Here is a 19,551-nt window from a genome sequence, read left to right as displayed (position 1 = left end):
GGAGATGGAATGAATACCGAACCTCGAACTGCTTGAACAACAACCAAAGAATCCGTCTCAACATCAACCCGACCCCATTTGTGTCTCTTTATCCAACTCAGAGCCTCCTTAACCCCCACAACTTCAGCTATGACCGGGTCCACGCATCCCTCCAAGAGGATCGTGAAGGCTTCAATGAACCGCCCATCATGGTCTCGAGCCACGCCAGCCGCTCCAAATTTTCCGTCATTTGCAAAGATTGCGCCATCAACATTTACCTTAATCTTTCTCATAACCGGTTTCACCCAATGCTCCAAGTCTATGTTCGATCCCGAAGGAACAAATAAAGACCCCATTCTCCTTTGTTGAGCATTTCTCCATTGATTAAGGACTACTCTTGCCAATAGAATAACCTCCGCTGCTGACAGTGATTTCTCCCGCCAAACTAGCTCATTTCGGGCATGCCAAATTGCCCAAATCACCATCAATAATTCCTCCTGTGCCATAGTAGAATGCTGAAGTATCATCTGACTAAACCAATCCCAAAATGATGTCCAAGACACTGAGACCATATTTAAACTCGACCTCTGCCAATATAATACAACAATATTTATTTGTGATTAATCGTAAAAAAAAAAAGCACATGACATGACAAGTAATGATTAGAATAACATTGTCCGAATTTGATGAACTGAAATGGTCTAAAAACTCAAGTTAGGATTTTGTCTGAAATTAATTCCAAACATTCTGAAATTGGACCAAACTACTACAGCCCTAAAATTGTTATTTTTCTTAATAAAAAAACTTAATAACTTTGCATCAAAAAAAAAAAAAAAACTTAATAACTGAATAAATATTAAGTGTGATTGCAATTTATCCAGAAAAAAAAGTGGTTCACACACATAACAAACAATTAATAATAACACTTACCCGCTATTAAAATCTCAAGGAATTGAACTATATGTTATGAAATCTACAACAAATACAGTAACACCCTTAACTACCACAAATGGGACTTTCACTAAAATTTTCTTAGGAATTATCTACATACAATGAATTTTAAACAGATTCGAATTTGTTTGATTCATTTTCCAGGGATAATATGTTTGAGGATGTTATTGTTCTTAATTTTAATTATATAATAAATAAATAAAAAAGGTTAGAAATTGCAGTTAACATTTTCTTTCAACACGTGGCAATACATAAAACAAGACAACTTTTGAGAAAACAACGAAGAAAAAAGAAACGGACAAAGAAAAACAGCCCAAAAATATTTCTTTATTTTCTAATTCTCTGCAGCTGCATCAACAGTCCACATGTACAAAGCAACAATATTAATCCACGTGTAACATTTCAGAATCAACTGAAAATACTTTCAAATCTACAATTTTATTTAATTGGCTGATCTTTCAAAAAAAAGTTGCAACCGTATACACCTGATAATGATAATTCATATATATCTAATATCTTACCGAACAAATCGGATCGACCTCATGAACTTTCCGTTTCGGATCGAACGCACGCTTCCACACGAGAATTCTCCAAAGTCCAAATGCCCCTTAGCTAAGCGCAGTGCGCACCCTACCAACGACGCTTTTAACCTTATATCACGGATTACTCACGTAAGCTCCTGTTTTCTTCTTAACCTACGCCGCTAGTATGCGCATTACGCCCCACTGTTCTATTATTCACCCAAAAGAAAAAAAAACAATTGATTCTTCTTCTTTTTCCTTACTCCAAACAATATAAATATACTCTCAGAATATCCAACCAAGGAAAAAGAAAAAGAAAAACCAAATCTTGTTTCCGTTTAATCCCTGTATTCATGCATGTCGACCCAAAAAATGGATCCAGAGAGGTCCATCTACGGTGCAATGGCCGGTAACTTTATGAGACCGACATGGGCAGCACTGCTTCTTCTCTTGACAGTTGTTGCTGTGGCGTCTTTGCAAATCACGACGAAGGCGGCGTTTCCGAGGTTCCCGGTTATTCCCGTTCCGGCGACGGCGCTCTCTTCTTCTTCGATATCGACGACGGATGATTCGAGAAGCTGTTCTGGATTTTTCGAGGGGGTTCGGAGGAGGAAGGTGGTGATGTCGATCAGGGATGATTTTGGTGGAGTTGGAGACGGGAAGACGTCAAACACCGAAACGTTTCGGCGTGCGATTGGGTTCCTGAAACGTTTTGGGAAGGAAGGTGGTTCTCAGCTGAACGTGCCGAGAGGAAGGTGGCTAACGGGAAGTTTTAATCTCACCAGTAATTTCACGCTTTTTCTTGAGGACGGTGCTGTAATTGTGGGGTCCCAGGTAAGTAAAAGCTGTAACTTTTATTTGATTTTTTTTGAGAGAACTTTTATTTAATTTTAATCCCAAAAAACATTTTATTTAATTTTGACTTTAGTTACATATATAATTATGGAAGATTTGAACTAATTATACATTTTGTCAAACATAAAATTAAATGTTTTGAAATATTGCTTTTGGACTTAATTCCACACAATAACACAACTATTATCATATCAACTGTGTAACACATTTTAGTTTGAAAGTTTCACATAATGTTTTGAAAATACTTTAATAATTTTATATATCTTTGCTCTTCTTAATATAAAAAGAAAAATGAAAATTATGTACATTATCACTTTAATTATGTAATTAAGAATAGAAAAAAGAAAAAAAAAACAAATTTAGAAAGGGAGACCGTTGTTTATTTGTTTATATTGTCTTCTTAAAAAAAAGGAAGAAGAAAAGAACGAAAAAAAGATTCTCCGCGTAGGAGTGCACTTTAGTCATTACTGGTTATGGAAGAATTCACGTGCTGGCATGCTATTGTTTCCATTGAGCAATTTCCATTAGAAAACACAGACCAAGAAAGTGGGTGTACTCTATTGTCTACTATTTATTAAATGTAGAGTGATACCCATTTCAAGAACTGAAATCGTTTTGATGCCACCACCCTTCCGTTTTCCAACATTATTATTAGTGTCACAGCAAAAAAAAAACACATTATTATTAGTGGGTAAACCTTTTTTTTCCTTTTCTTTCTTATTTTTTTAAAAGACTATAATTGTGTGACTTTTACGTTTTTGACTTGGGTTAGTTTGGTTTTGGATATGTATAACAATGAATGATTAGTATGTAAAAAGCATCTAATTTAAAGGGGTATCTTTTAGTTCTTTAATAATCAGTCTTGAATTTATGTTTTATTTTTTTAATTGATTAATAGGACCCTGAGGAGTGGCCTATAATTGAGCCATTGCCTTCCTATGGAAGAGGGAGAGAGAGACTAGGAGGGAGACATATAAGCCTTATTCATGGAGATGGTCTTTCAAATGTTGTCATAACAGGTAATTAACTATAGAGCATTTCTTTATCTAGCATATATACTATAGATTGTAATAGTGCTTGACTTTTTTTTTTATTTAAACATTTATATATTTATATATTGTAATGCGCCTAACCTAAAACTCGAACTACGACTTCCAAATATATAATCTATAGTATATATGCTAGATAAAAAAATACTCTAAAATCTATAGTATATATGCTAGATAAAAAAATACTCTATAATCTATAGTATATAACTATATATGCTTGGCTCTTTGAAGACGTGCAAAATATATAATCATCATGGATATTAAATATTATTATTTCTGTATAGCAATAAAGCAGTAGATATCCCATTCAAATATAAAATAGGAATATACACTTTAGTACAAAGCCTATTGCTATCAAAATATCTTTATTTTGATTTTCCGACATAATATATCTAAACATATTTATAAAAATTCAAATTTTAATATAAGTTTTCTGAAAATTAATATTCAGGTTTGAAAATAAAAAATTTAATTAGCTAAAAACCTAAAACAAAAATATTAATAACTTTGTTTATTTTCTTCTCCTTAGATTTTAGTTGAAAGATAAGAAAAATAACAATATTTTTGTAAAAAATTAAACGACTTATTATTATATTATTATTGTTGTTGTTGTTATTATTTATTTCAACGTATAAAAATCTAAAAAGAAACAACATTATTAAATATTTATATTAGTTGAAAAGAAATTTATTAAAAATTGTGTTCAATGTATTCATAACTAATTGACATAGTATCTCCCTTTCAATAATAATAACAATTAACATATTATTCATAAATATGTCCTTGTTGTTTTCTAAAACAGAAAACCTATGTGGCCCAAAATAGATATATCCAAAACCTACTTGTGTATGTAAGTATATGAATAAAGAAATAGCTTCACCTCCTCTCACTTTTGTTGGTTCAAACATTTGATGTACTGTGATATAAATGAAGAAATAACTTGGCAGAAGGTGTTGTTGTAACATATAAATATTGGTTAGACGAAAGTTGTAAAATATTTATTAAAAACTTTTACAGACAACCAGAATACTCATACAATTTGTATACATTAATTTGGTTTGGTGATGTGTGCTTTACAATACCAGTTGGTAATTTTAAATTATGAATGCTGTGTGTTTGCTGTGTCCAATAGAGAGTTAACACGTCAGATGATGATGTTGTGGCCGTTTGCAGGAGAGAACGGAACAATTGATGGTCAAGGGAAAATGTGGTGGGAATTGTGGTGGAATAGAACATTGAAGTACACCAGGGGTCATCTTCTTGAGCTTATGAACTCTCACAATGTTCTCATCTCTAACCTAACACTCCTCAATTCTCCCTTTTGGACCATTCACCCTGTTTACTGCAATAACGTTGTTATCAAGAATATGACTATTTTGGCCCCTTTAAATGCCCCAAATACTGATGGTATAGACCCAGGTAAATGCTGTTTCACATCCCAACACTCACAGTCAACATCATTCTTGATAATAATAATAATAAACCTTTCCTTTTTCAAACTAAAATCTCTTTTTACATGACTGTTTTAGATTCAAGCACTAATGTATGCATTGAAGACTGTTACATTGAGAGTGGGGATGATCTTGTAGCAGTGAAGAGTGGATGGGACCAATATGGAATCATTATGGCTCGTCCGAGCTCAAACATCATAGTGAGAAGAGTCTCAGGTACAACTCCCACCTGTTCCGGAGTCGGAATAGGTAGTGAAATGTCTGGTGGGATTTCAAATGTGACTATTGAAGACCTGCACATCTGGGATTCAGCAGCAGGGGTACGTATAAAATCGGATCAGGGCAGAGGGGGTTACATAGCAAATATTAGTATAAGCAATATAAAAATGGAGAGAGTGAAGATACCAATAAGGTTCAGCAGAGGTTCTAACGACCACCCTGATGAAGGATGGGATCCTAGTGCTGTTCCCAAAGTAAAGGGTATTTATTTCAATAATGTGATTAGTCTGAGTTCAACAAAAGCTCCTCAATTAAAGGGTATTGAGGGGGCATCATTTGAAGAAATTTGCTTTAAGAACTTCACAATGCTTGGTTTGGCAAAGTCTACAGCATGGCATTGTGAGTTCGTGTCAGGTTATGCTAATGAGGTGTTTCCAGCTCCTTGTCCTGAGTTACTAAACAATGCCTCTTCCTTGTTGTGTTCATAGCATTGTGCCTATGAACGAATTCAGAATGCTATTTTTGTTTCAATATGGAGGGCTTTCTCGCACAGTTATGCACTGGGGTGGTTGCCTTTGCTCCGAGCAGGTTCAAATGTGAAGCAGTGTAAATATGGTTAAAGATTGAATGGGGCGTGTACCTAGAGAACCATCAAGTTTTGTGGATGAAGATGGTAATTTCTCAAGGACACTTGGAATATGGTTTGTACAGATGTATCTTGTGTTCCAAGTTTTCATCGTCTGGTTTAACTGTTTTGAGTTTTTATTTTGCTGATACCCTTCCCAAAAGAGAGGATTGATCACGTATAGAGGCTTTCAGAAAAGTGATTACAACATTGAATACAAATTACCATTTATTTTATTAATTTATTTTCAAGCAAATATTTTGGTTCCAGACATCATTTTTGTACAAGATGGGCTTAAAAATTTATGGTTAATCTAGATTCAGGTGGATGATTACTCACTGGATTTTAGTGAGGAATGGAAAAAATAAAGGAAGTGTAAAGAAAAAAAATTGTGGAGAATAAAAGAAATTTTCATGTTTGCATGGAGGCTAGTGTTGAATCATGTTTGTTACAATCCAAATATGAGAATTAATTTTTTTTTTTATTTATTTACTTTTTTTCTCCGTATAATTTTCATACATTTTTCTTTCCTTCACCAAAATCTAAATTCCAAACATAAACCTCAACAAATTTGCTGTATGGTGACAAAATTAGGAAGGAGGACTAACTTTTTTGTTTGTGCATTAAACAATAAAATCTAAAAGTTGGAAAAAGGAAAAGAAGATTACAAGAAGAAGATATAAAGTTCTTTTGATAGGAAATTTAAATACACGAGGAGGAGAATAAATATGTAGGGGAGAAGGAAAGAGTTGAGATCTTTCACCATTTCCAGAACACATTAGAACCACACTTGTATTTATCCTTACCTTCGCACTCCAAAGCCAAATCATCAGAGATAAATGGCACTTTCTGCATCCATCCCACAAAAACCAAATCAAATTGCATCTAATCAAATCGACAATAATAGCTAAAAGAAAAGTGAAACTTTTGTGTAAAGAAATATTATACCTTTTGCTTGGCAAGATCTTGGCAGCCAGTGAAGTTCTCTGGGAATTTGCATGTGCCAAATTGAACTGTGTATGCTCTTGCAAAGTTTGCACCACTTGTTGCCAATCTCTTCTTGTCATTCAATTCCTAGACCCCAAAAAGAAGCAAATTAGTCCTAAGAAATCCCAGATAACAATGGCAATCGGAGTCAAAAGCAAACATACCTTGTTGGCCTTGCTCTTCTCAAGGTATTCCTCAATGACTCCAGCATTGGCAGAAGAGTTTGAGGCAGCAGCAGCTGTGGTGAAGAGGGTGGCTGCTAGGTAGAGCATTGCAGCCCGGCGACCATCACTCCTTTTTGGCTCGGAAACCTTGGCTTGCTGAGCCCTGATCACAGGCATTTTCTGTCCAGCCACAACTGGTGATGCAACTGTAACGGCCTTGGGACTGAGCTCAGACATTCCAGGCCCTGAGATGACATAGTTACAAGCCAAAACGCTTGAGTTCATGGCTGCCATTGCTGATTGTTTGTTAACTTTGATGAGAATAATCAACTCTTGTTTCTCAAAGGCGAAGAAAGAAAAGGGTTATTAGTTTAGCAAAGAAATGGTTCTGGATTTTTGATAAGGGAGTGTGATAGTGATTATCAGTGTAATAAAAGATTGTGGTGGGAGTGTGGATAAGGTGAGATTGCCTCACTCCTATTGGCAAACATTTCTCTCATGCTCACATTTTGGACCCACTTTGGAACTTTAAATGTGTGCTCTATATTTCTCTGCCAATGGACTTCAACTTCAAAGTCTCCAAAATTTGTACTTTGTAGGTATGAAGACCTTACTTCGCGGAAATAATTTTTTATGTCACACAAGATATGATTGAAGATAATATTGAAAGTCTCCAATATTATATAAACACAATAATAAGTAAATGTAATAAAATTTCGTGCAAGGATTAATGTCCCTACTAAAATTTAGGGTAAAATAGTTGAGTAATCGAAGAGGATTTTACAAGTCACCATTAGTATTGAAGGTATATATTACTTTTTGATGTACAGAGTGATTAAAACGAAGGAAGCTTAAATTAGTAGCAATGATAGTTTTATCGACCCAGAAGTTTGCACGGAACGAATCATATACAAGAGATACTAGAACTGTAAATAAATCTTAACAAATAACTGCATTCCCTTTGGGTCAAGAACAAAAGAGAATAATAAAAGATATCATTAGTGTCTAACATCCTCCTCAATATCGTATTATTATTGATGTAATTAAGTATCAAATCCTATGTAATTTAATATAATAACTTTTAGAAAGTATTACTAACCAATCGTAAAAGAATACGTCTAGAAAGTAATATGCATCATACCAATTCAAATCAGCCACATTTCATGAATTTGACATCTAAAAATGCAGTCAAGAAGCTTGACGTTTGAAGCTATTTCAGTGAGCCATGCAAAATAAACCAACAATTAATTTCCTCACTTGGTCTCAAACTTGCAGTGCAAAATCATGTCTAGTTTTGACATTATTAGTTATTATATAAACTTCAAAAGTTTATTTACATTTTCTCAGGTGAATAAATATCACCAACTATCATTGTTAATATAATTTCCTACTAAATTTCTCTCTAAACGAACACATGTAAAGATGAATACAAAATGTGAAAATATCATAATAGACAAAAGTCTTGGAATGCCTTCATATATCAGAAGCATTTCATGTAAGTACCTTCTCTTGCACAGTAAGCCTCAAACTGTTCCCAAGCAAGGTTGCACAAATTAACTAGCATCTGATAAAACTCTGTAGCTCCCAGAATCTTCATTCAACAACACAGAAGTTCAATGGCAGGTCCTAATCCTTGTTAGTCACAGTTAGTTCAGGCTCAAGGAACGGGGAAATCTGTACCGATCAAATTAGATGTGTGGTCTATTAGTGAACAATTTCAAAAAGAAAAGTGCGAACACACTTTGCATGTGCAGGATGATTTATTATCTTAAACTGGACAATCTTCTTCGCTTCTTGTTCTTCCTTGCTGGAACATTCTTTGGACTATCAGAACAAGATGGATGGGCTGGCACAGGCGATGGCTTACCAACATGTGTTCTACTTTGCTTAGAAATCCATCTCAATGGCAGATCATTTACTATGGTGGCAATATCTTTAGAACCGTTCAATTCAACAAGCTTTTGAATTTGATCAAGCATCTGACAACTCCAGGCCATGGACTGGTCCAGTCCAACAGAATCATCGATTGGTTTCCTCCACAGATTGAGTAGTATTTCTTTGAATGACTGAAACGACATGGAAGGTTGAGAATCTTGTTTGCTTTCACATATCATATTAACCTTAATGACATGTTTGCAAAGGTTTCCTCGGATTGACCATGCACAATCACAAAAGGCGAATTCAGATCCAGGATTCCATACAAGACGTGTAATATTACCATCCTTTTGGCTCAGAACCTTGGCAAAGAGATTGTCCTTGTCATCCATAGTGACAGCAGAATCGGGAATTTGCAATGCCCTGTGCCAAGATGTTGACGCAACATATTCCTCCTTAACATTTTGAAAAGAATCAGACTCATCTGCATAGCGGTCAAGCCAGTAGCTCGAATGCAACTCAGTTGTCAACTTGTGTACTAACCAATCAACCCTCCGTAGTGCTCCAAGATGCGAATCATCAAACAGTTTCATCTTAAGTTTCACATGGTAGGCTTCAATGGCACCAGATGCTTCTTGGCTCGCAAGTGGAAGACTTTTCATAGTTGAAAGCCACATTTCTATTAAAAAGAAACAAATCATTAGATTATAGTTATACACACACATATACATATATATAAAAACATATAATATAGAAAGACAAAAATCTAACCAATTTTAGGAACCCATGATCCTCTAAAATATTCCATGAAAGCAGTTTGATCAACAAAATCCTCCGTTAGTTCTTCCAAGGCGCGGGAGGTATCAACTCCTCCCCAAATGCTGTAAACTATTTTACCCAAACGTTTAAAAATTTCCCTCTGAACTTCAATGTTACTACATTTCTTTACAACATTCCTCAGCCATGATCTACGAATTCTCCAGAGAGAGAATAGGACAGGACAGCAAAATATATCCCTGAAAATGTGTAACAGTAATGAGAAAGCACTTTCTTAAAAGTACAATCAAAACAAGGAATTAAAAAGAAGAAAAAAAAAAAAGACCACATCTTGCCTGATAGGATCAATCTCTGTAGCAGCATCGTCAATTAAGAAACCACTGATCTTCCATCCAGGCTCAACACTACGAGCTCGATCAAGCAGGGCTTTCATCCATTTGGTTACATCTGGCTTTGCAGAGCTAGGTGTGATGACCCACGCAACAGGTAGTGCATGTTGTCTCGAATCAAACACAAGAAGTGTGCACAAAGGATACTGGCATTATGCATATTAAGCATATGAATAAATATCTTTTCCAGTAAAAATTCTCACCAAATTCTCTCAAATCAGATTTTAACCTTCAAGAAAGAATAATAAACATAATGGTTACCTTAAGACTCTTTATGCCAAATGTTGAATCAGCTGCAATGAGACTGTGATGACCAAAACGAATCATCTGTTGTAACTGCCATTCAGTTTGAATACCCAGAATAAAAGAATCTGTTTCGGAAGAATCCTGATAAAAGAATATGGATTTCTTGTTATTTCGTTGAACCCACATGCGAATACTTGCTTGATCATCCAGATCCAATTCATGGGTTGATCTTTTTATTATCATCCCCATTTTGTGGACATACTGGGAAGCAAGACTATTGACTCTTGCATTTGAACCACAATATCGTTGAATACCCTCAATGTGCTTCTCTAAAACATTCTCTTCAGGAATTCCAAGGTAGATCATTGACATAGTTTGCTGCTGAATCTCATTACAAATATATGGAACTTTCTTGGCTCCAGGTCCAATGGCATCTCTGTCAAGTGGTCCATGGCAAACAAAACCAGATTTATTTACATGACGCCTCTCATGATATATTATAAGTGCAAGCGAAGGACGAGCATATAGCCTCTTCACTACAAAATTGCACGTACAGCCTCGCATTGACTGAGGTCTAGCAGCACGATTTCTGGTATTAAGACGATATCTTCTGCTAGGCAATATACTGCCACCTTCACCATAATTCTCAGGACCAAAGGAACACCAATACCTTCACATTGAAAGGAAAATTAATACAGTATTTAAGCACATCTGGGAAAAGTTGCATTGACAAAATGGCAAGCATATAAAAAATAACATTGAGAGTGCTTATCATCAATAAGGCCAATATTCAATATAACTACACAGTTTAAAATTTCCATTTACAAGTGGTTCCCTCATTCTTAAGTTCTGGTATGTTTATCTCCCATGCCATCCCATCTTTAAAAGTAATGATCAAGCAGATACTGTAATCTTCCTTTCCTCCCCAATTATTAGCCTTCTGAAGACAATTTAGCCCTGAAAGAATATGATTTCATAGTATTTTTTTTCAGTATACCCATTTATATAGAAAACCCAACTCCGAAAACAAATTTAGCTGTTACTCTTTCCTTTAAAGCCCATTTTCACTATAAGTATAATGATAAAAAATATATTTGGGAAGTGCTTCCATATGTACTACACGATTATTACAGATTAGTAAACACAATTGTAATCATCAAATGGAATGCCTCGCATACTGTTCTCATGACAGTGCAATACCGAAAGAAAAAGATAGTAACCTTCGAAAGCGTTTAGAAGTGCTTCCTTATTTCATTTACCACTGTTATGAATTAGTAAACATAGTTTTAATTATCAAAAGTATTGACTTTAAGATATTATAATGACACACAACACAATAACAAAAGACACAGACATAGCAAAAAGGAAATTAAGTTTCTATAAAGTTTAACTCACAATCTGTATTCCAAATACTCGTCTTCTTTGTATTCCTTCAAGCTGCCCATGGAGCGTTTTCTGCCCCTTTCAATATGAAATCGAGTAGGGCATTCTATATTAGAGCATTCACCAATAATGAAGTCATCAACACGTTCATAAGGAATAAGGGCCACGACATCATGGTGCTCAGAAGTTCCTAATTTGGTCCAAGTCAGGTCAGCAGAAGAGAAATCCTCCTCTGGGGGGTCTTGAATTTGAATGTCAAGTATGGATTCAACAAAATCCATTGGAACTTTGACACAATTGAAGGTTTATCTGAACTACACACAGAAGAAAGATATCACCGTAGGTTAATTAAAAGTAGAGCTGTGAAGGGTCCAGTCAGTTGAGTGGAGGCAAACATGTATTTTTCAACAGCCAGTGAATTGTGATTTAATTAAGGAGAAATTAAAGCAAATAAAAAATCCTACCATTCCTTTGGGAAGTCTTGGGTACCCAATACTATACAGTACACTAACCGTAACCGGTACTACATTTCTAGAATTTATTGGAAAACGCATACAAACAAATGGAAAGATGAATCAAAACATAGATAGAAATGAAATTTATATACATATATATAGATATATATGTGTGTGTGTGTGTGTTTGTATGTATATATACCTGATAGCGATGAAGGGTGGATGTATGAGAAAAAGTGAAATGGCAAGAAGACCCAACCGGAGCGGCGGGAGAGTAGAGTGAGAGAGGAAAGAGTTTAGGGTTGTTAAAGAGAAAGAAAGAATGAGTAGAGAATAGGAAGAGGAAGCAGTGGCTTTGGCCTCACCGAGACCGAGCGCGATTGTTGAAAGAAAGGGAAAACAATAAACAGGAGACTTTTAAGTTTTTGTTTTGAGGGAGGGAGGGACGGCCAGCATAGAATACATCGTCTTGATAGTACATATTTTAGAAAGAAAAAAAACATTAAACCCTCGAAACACCTAATAATTTGATTTAAATGTAATTCATCATGATTTCAAACAAAGAATAAATAAAAAATAATTCAACATGATTACTTAGTAGGGGTGTTCATCCGATCCAATCCGCACTTTTTTGGTCAAACAACATCCAATCCGCACTAAGTGCGGATTTCATATTTTGGATCCAATCCGATCCGCATAAGAGTTTAAATCCAATCCAATCCAATCCGCAATAATGCGGATTGGATCGGTTACTTTTTTAATAATAAATTATTTAATATTTCATAGAAAAAAAAAATTAAAAAAAGACTATTGTTTCTTAATCTCCAATACTAATATCTATTTCCATCTCTATTTATATACAAATTAAACCAATATACATATATATCAATATATATATACTTATTTTTAGATTTACACTAAAATATATATGTATCTAATTACTAAAATAAATAAACTAGTATATATATATATTTAAACTTTATGTGTATGTGTCTATGTGGATAAGAATTATTTTTCTCGTGTTTTTTATTACAAAATAAATAAAATGCACCAACTCAATATATTACTAAAAAAGATTAAGAAATTAGAAGTTTGTGTCTTTTTTTAATTAATATATATTACATATTATAATTTTTTAAAAATATATATAATTAAGTGCGGATTGGATTGGATCGGTTACTTTTTGAGGTCAAACAACATCCAATCCGCACAAGTGCGGATTTTAGATTTTTCAATCCAATCCAATCCGCACAAGTGCGGATATCCGCATTTTGCGGATTGGATTGGATTGGATCGTGCGGATTGGATTGGATCGGATACTTTGTAGCATTTGGTAATATTTTTTTTTTAATTTTTTAATCACAAAAATAAAAGTAAAATTTTTATTTTTAAAATTTTGTTTTTAAAAACAAAAATATGTTCTATAATCACTTTTGTTTTTTAATTTTAAAAATAAAAACAATTTTATTTTCATTTTTATTTGTTGATTTTATTTAAGTCAGTTTTGAGATTGGGATCAGGGGTAGGTCCAAGTCTGGGGCCAAGTCCAAGTTCGGTTTCCAAGGTCTAAATTGGGGTCGCATTCCAAAATATTGATTAAAAAAAAAATCTTTAAATAAATTTTGAAAGTAATTTTTTTTTAAAAAAAAAATGGATTCTTAATTAAAAAAATGACAAGTAAAAACAATTTTATAGAACATGATTTTGAAAAAAAAATTACTTTTGTAATTTTAAAACAAAAAGAACTTATTAAAAAATATTATCAAACACACCCTTAATTTGTTACCGTCTAAATAACCTGATTTGTTATACACTTCACACTCTATGTTTTCTTTTTGGGCAATTTACAATAATATATTTGTATTTAATTTACAATAATAATTTTACTAACACTAATATATCTTACCTCAAGTTTCATTACCTGAATTTCGGTTAATCCTAAATTTTTGTTTTGGTTATTTTTTGGTTACTTATGATTTACCGAGATTTTCAAAAATCGATTAATTAGAGCATAAGAAAAATATAAAGCAATAAATAATTCACAAGTAATTTTTACATGGTTCAAGCGTTAATAATCTCTAGTCCACGAGTCTGTTGTATTAGCCTTGTTGGTGAGTGTTTGAATATTACAAGTGTTTTCAGTATAAATATTAACTCGGTATTCCTTTCGTTTCTCTTGAAGAATAAGAAAGCTAATAGGAATTTTGATAGAGGTTCTGTAAGCATAAAATTTGTTCACCCCCCTTTACACATGAAAATAAGGGTATTTATAAATATGTATGTGGATGAGGGCATATCCCTTACCCACCTAGGGTTTCATATTCAACACGTTACACTGACCAGTACTATAACATTACCATCTGAACGTTGGCTGGTAGGAGGCCTTCTCATCGTGTGGTGTACGACTGTTGTAAAGGCAACTCGTGGGACTAAGGACACGTCTCGCCTAAAGGTTTCACTTTGTAAAGTTGGTGTCTAGATAAGTCGTTTGACAAAAAAGGAGCTACAGAGGTACGTGCGCGCATTACCAAGGTTTGACGCAGGGAACAAGATCTGATCTGGTTAAAGAAGACATGTAACTGTCCCCCTAAGCTCCAGGTAAGACATACACGAATAGGTTCCAAGAACATCTGGCTAGAGCTTTCCTGAATCAAACTAAACTGGAGCACTCGTAGCTTTTGATCCTTCTTAATAGTAAATTTAATAATGGGAAATCCCAGAGTCCTTTCCATCATCGCTGACAGGTTTGGGTAACTTTTGGTAAATAGCACATTTCGTGACATCGAAAGGCGAAAGGTATACACTAACCATGCCTTATCTGATGTGGCATCCTTCTGTGATTGCCACATACCGGGCATCTGAGAACCCCCAAGCTCTCGAGACTCACGAGTGTTGGGAGCTTGCAACTTCCTTCTAAATGCTTGACTTATTATTCAGACTTGTTGACTAGGTATTAGAATGTGGAAGAATTTTCCATATTACCTTGGGTAACTCAGGAGTCAATACGCTCCGTGACACTGTTGTCAATTCACTGAAGTGTGGTGCTTGTTTAGTGGAGTCGTGGAGCTCTCACTCTGAGCCTAGGCGCATTTCTCATGGGAAACGAATGACGGTTGTACTTGAAAAGACGTTAGGATCCTGGCACGTTGGGGATGTTGCAACGAAATAATGAGTATTGAATACTTTATTCTTTTTTCTTCTGGCTTATTAAATGCAAACCTTTTGAATTCCTAATCGTTGGATGATATAGCTTTTGATTGATTCAATATGGACCGTGCATTTCAAAAATGATTAAACCGCTGCCACCCATATAAATAAAAGTCTTGGCGATGGAATTCACTTTTTCTTCTTCACCTTAAGCTACAATCCCTTGCCCAGAGAATTTTTCTGGACTAAAACTTCAACCCAGAATCTTCCGCCTAGAAAGCTTCGCCCCCACTCACCTTTCTGAACCAAGAACTTTGTCTCCTTCTCTCGATTTTGCCACTGTATTTCTTGATGTCCACCACGTACCCAAGCGACTAGCTGACTATTGAAGCAAGGCATGACTAGGTCACCATGCACCCGGTGGAATTTTAGATGATGACAACCAGCATCGTTTCCTTTTAATCCGTCTACAAGTAAGTATCTCTTCCGCTCAAACTATTATGTCTTATCTTGATTGTGAAATGTCGTCTCGAGCTAGCAAAATTTATTGCCTTGCATGCGTAGGATTTAAACTTGAAAACTAGGGTTGTTGTATGTGAGATTTGCATGCATGAACTCATGGGTAATACTTCTGGAGCCGAGGCCCTACTGAGGAATTTTCCCTAGTTTGGGTTGAAATGAACATCTACTATTTGAATTTTTTTGGTTTAGAGGCTTAGGTCAAGCATTTTTAGGTTTAGGCTAGTGTCTGAAATAACCCCCTTTTGCCCCTTTATGCGTATATGTTTTTCGTTGTTTGCAAAAGGGGGAAAAAAATTTTGTGCTATTATTGTGTTTTTGGGTTCCCGATCCATCACTGTAGCTGGTTGCTTTGCTTGGGTTTTCTTTCCACGTTTTCAGTGTCTAGTGAAGATGGTGTTGGGTTTTATGCCCTAAATAAAACTCTTTACAATCTGATTAGTTATCAATATAAGGAATTTGAAGTGATTGATGTTTGCATGAATTTTACATGCTAATGGTTTAATATGTTTATTACATTTACACACAGAATCAGTTAAATCCAGATCATATGTTTATTCACAATTACAGTATCGTCAACACAGTGGAATGTGATTGTGATCATATGAATCAAAAGACTTAGTCCCTGTTTCATCAGTGTTATTGGATTTACACTAATGTGATAATCAGTGATGATGTGTACTTACACTTGGAGTAAGTGTTATGTTCTTTCCAGGACATAAGTAAAGTATACTAGTTTCGAATGTATGGAGTATACATTGGACTGGACCGATATTGCAACTAAGTTAAGATATTACAAACTTACCGTTATATATATCTTTCCAAGTCAATATGAGTAGTTTATCTTAAGATTAAAAGAATCTAAATCCTGATATGCTTAGGCTCAACTTAGGAGTGTTATTCATGGTCTTTGATTTATTAGTTAAGCCTACTTTTAGGTCAGGGTGATACGTATATTTTGGGAACATGATAGTATGATTGAGTGGGAGTGCTAAACATAAATATGGAATCTATAGTTTCTACTGGTGTATAGAAGTCAAAAGATGATTCCCTTCGAGCTTAGCAAATAGAAGTAAATGGATGAGCTCTTGTTTAACTGACTAATTATTAGATCACTAAACACCATTTACAGGTAGCTAAGTGTTTTAAGGGGCAAAATACATTGAGGGGTGAGAACGGTAAAGAAATCCCATCTCGATGTAGATCATCTATATAGAGGATCTTTAAATCACAATAAGATTATAACAATGGTTAAATGAGATAGCATATTGATATCGTGGAACATATAATATGCTCTATATAAGTCTGAGAGTGCAATTCTAAGTTCTAAGAGTGGATTCAACGAAGAATTAATAAGTAGGAATTTACTTGGTAAATTTGGTTCACTTATTGGAAGCTCAGCATATAGATTCATGGTCCCCATTCTAGTTGAGAACATTCTGCTTGTAAGACTCATTAATTGATTCGTGATTGATCAATTATAATTCTAACGTTAGACTATGTCTAATTTGTGAATTTTCACTAAGCAGGGGTGAAACTGTAAAGAAAAGAGATTCTAGGTTTATTTATTTATTAATGGACTTTATATGTCTAGTTAATAATTAAATTAAATGACAATATTATTTAATAATCTATTTTAGTTATTAAATAATTAGTTTTGGCATTTAAAAGGTTAGAATTGGAAAATTGGCGTTTTTGAGAAAATAGAAATAAAATTTGATAAAACTGTAAAATCAAGTGGGGCCCATTAAAACACCATGGCCGACCACTATTTGTGGAATTTCAAATTGATTTTTTCATTATTTTAATGCCAAATAATTCCTAACCTAAACTTATTAGTTGCCTATAAATAGAAAGTGATGGCTCAGTCAAATCATAAGTTTTCATAACATCTTTTGACAGAAATTTCTCTCTTTAGAAAAACTGAGCCTTCCCTATTTTCTATACCTAGCCGAAATCCTCTCTTCTCTTTTCTTCTTCTATATTTCGTGACCCTAGTGAAAGAGTAAGTGCCCACACACAGCAAGCAGTAACTCAATCATAGATTGGAAGACTGTGAAGGATCAAACTCAAAGAAGAAGGACATTCAGGCTCAGATCTTGATTATACTCTGCTACAGAAAGGATACAAGGGTTAGAGATCTGAGTGGAAGGAGACATTAATTCGGCTGCATCAATGTAAGGTTTTCTTAACTTTATATGTGTTTAATTTATCGTTTTAGAAAGTTCATATTTAGGGTGTTAAACAACATACTTGTAAGTAGATCTAAGATCCTGGTAAAATAAATATCCAACAACTGGCCTCAGAGCCATGGTAATTGATTTACTTACAAGAAATTTGGACTTTAAAACGATTATTTGTTATTTGGATGGTTTCATGTTGTATTGAGTGTTATATGATGATTGATTGATGTTTGTGAATTTTCGTGAAAAATAATTGAAATTTTGTTTCTGGAATTATTTTTACTGGATAGAATGGAAAAAATTAAGAAAGTTACTTTTTTACAAAACTCAATTTCGATTTAATTTGAATTAGTTATGATTTTTTGAAGATTCGAAAAGAGATAAGGTGGTTGTGCACCTTCGTGCGTGCGCGGAACCGAGTCAACCTCGGTCACACGCGTGTTCAGACAGGATTTTGTCTGAACAACGCGCGCGAATGTCTGATGACACCCCATTCTGCGCGCGGATATGCTGCCAGCTCCCCTGTCCGCCGAGTTTTCTCGGCCAGCCTCCCTCTGAGCGCGCGCGGACGGTATGCAACCGTACAGCTCACAAATTTTTCGTTTTTCTTCGTTTTTTCATGCTTTTTCATGGATTTAAGTTCCGATTTTTTGTGTAGTTTTGTATTTATATATTTACTATTTCTAATTCAATTCTAATTATCATAATTAATTTATTTAATATTTTTTTAATTTAATTAATGATATTAGTGTAATTTGAATTTGAAATTAGTAAATATCTATCTTTTTTCTTAATTATCTATCTTATTTTTAAATTTGATTATATCTTATCTTATTTTTAAAATTTAAGGTTAGATATTAAATTTTTTAAATTAATTTTTTTTTTTAAAAATATTTTCACCTTATTTAAATTTAAAATAAGATAACTATAATCATGTAATTTTAAATAGATGTAAGATATTTTGCTAACTTTTAAATTTTGTTATTTTATTTATTTAAATTAAATTTAAAATCTGAAAAAGATATTTAATTTTTTTTTTTAAATTTTTATTTAATTTTTATTTATAAAATAACATTTAATTTTTAAAAGTAGTTAACAAATTTTGAAATGATATTTAGGTTAGTTGAAACCTAATTTTTCAAAATTGTAGGTTTAATTTTAAATATTTATTTTTTTAATAATTTCGAAATTTAAATTAATAATATTTTATTTATTTTCGAAAATAAATTTATTTTTTAATTTTTCGAAAATTAATTAATTAATTATTTATTTATTTAATTATTTTATTTTCGAAATTTATTTATTTAAAATTAAATAAATCCTACTTCCAACTATCCTGCTAACCTTGTTGCAGGAGTATGTGGTTTTAGCTTGTATGTAAGTTTTCAAAACCTATTATTACTTGATTGCAAATAGCCATGATTACTTTTTTGCCAGATCTATTGATCTGATGGTTCCCTTGGTCAAGTTAATAATTTGTAAGAGGTAAATTTTACAATCTTCTTTCATCTGTGTATGACCTAATAACATGATAGGATCCATCCAAGTGTGTACCTGTGTGAGCCTATATGTTTATTTTATTATATAGATGCATATAGGTTGTTGCTAAATAAAATGTCACACCATGATAGTTTTTATTTAGGTCCATTTAGTTATTGGACCTATTCAATTAATAACAGTTATTTATTTTAAGGTTAAATTCCTCTCTTTTGGGCCTTGTGTGAGAGTTGGGAGCCATAGAAGTGGGTACGACACATTAAACCCAGCACCCCGTCA

The 19,551-nt window shown here is 33.8% G+C and overlaps 3 protein-coding genes across 6 annotated transcripts; 1 reads left to right on the top strand and 2 right to left on the bottom strand.

The window, feature by feature from the left end:
- Positions 1-1,466: 1,466 nt before the first annotated feature.
- On the top strand, positions 1,467-6,132 carry LOC115712564 (probable polygalacturonase). The gene is made up of 4 exons (XM_030640862.2): positions 1,467-2,285; positions 3,205-3,325; positions 4,529-4,774; positions 4,885-6,132. Exons 1-4 carry the CDS (start codon positions 1,809-1,811, stop codon positions 5,511-5,513), a joined length of 1,473 nt encoding a protein of 490 aa, XP_030496722.2. The 5' UTR covers positions 1,467-1,808; the 3' UTR covers positions 5,514-6,132.
- Positions 6,133-6,248: 116 nt separating this feature from the next.
- Positions 6,249-7,473, bottom strand: LOC115712566 (photosystem I reaction center subunit N, chloroplastic). The gene is made up of 3 exons (XM_030640863.2): positions 6,802-7,473; positions 6,599-6,724; positions 6,249-6,499 (listed from the first exon to the last, which is right to left on the bottom strand). Exons 1-3 carry the CDS (start codon positions 7,093-7,095, stop codon positions 6,410-6,412), a joined length of 510 nt encoding a protein of 169 aa, XP_030496723.1. The 5' UTR covers positions 7,096-7,473; the 3' UTR covers positions 6,249-6,409.
- A 597-nt stretch (positions 7,474-8,070) lies between these two features.
- LOC115714284 (uncharacterized) lies at positions 8,071-12,433 on the bottom strand. Of its 4 annotated transcripts, none has more exons than XM_030642928.2 (6): positions 12,129-12,433; positions 11,484-11,785; positions 10,104-10,758; positions 9,789-9,988; positions 9,448-9,692; positions 8,071-9,355 (listed from the first exon to the last, which is right to left on the bottom strand). In XM_030642928.2, the coding sequence occupies exons 2-6, from the start codon at positions 11,750-11,752 to the stop codon at positions 8,565-8,567; spliced, it is 2,160 nt and encodes a 719-aa protein (XP_030498788.1). In that variant the 5' UTR covers positions 11,753-11,785; positions 12,129-12,433; the 3' UTR covers positions 8,071-8,564. The 4 variants fall into 4 exon arrangements, with proteins under 4 accessions (XP_030498788.1, XP_030498789.1, XP_030498791.1 ...); XM_030642929.2 differs by having other exon boundaries at positions 11,484-11,780; XM_030642931.2 differs by lacking the exon at positions 12,129-12,433 and adding an exon at positions 10,914-11,045 and having other exon boundaries at positions 11,484-11,624.
- Between the last annotated feature and the right edge of the window lie 7,118 nt (positions 12,434-19,551).

Source organism: Cannabis sativa, chromosome 4 (assembly GCF_029168945.1).
Source record: "Cannabis sativa cultivar Pink pepper isolate KNU-18-1 chromosome 4, ASM2916894v1, whole genome shotgun sequence".
In the NCBI taxonomy this organism is placed as follows: Eukaryota; Viridiplantae; Streptophyta; class Magnoliopsida; order Rosales; family Cannabaceae; genus Cannabis; species Cannabis sativa.
Note: the sequence above shows the minus strand (reverse complement) of the source record. Positions and strands in the feature narration are given on the sequence as shown.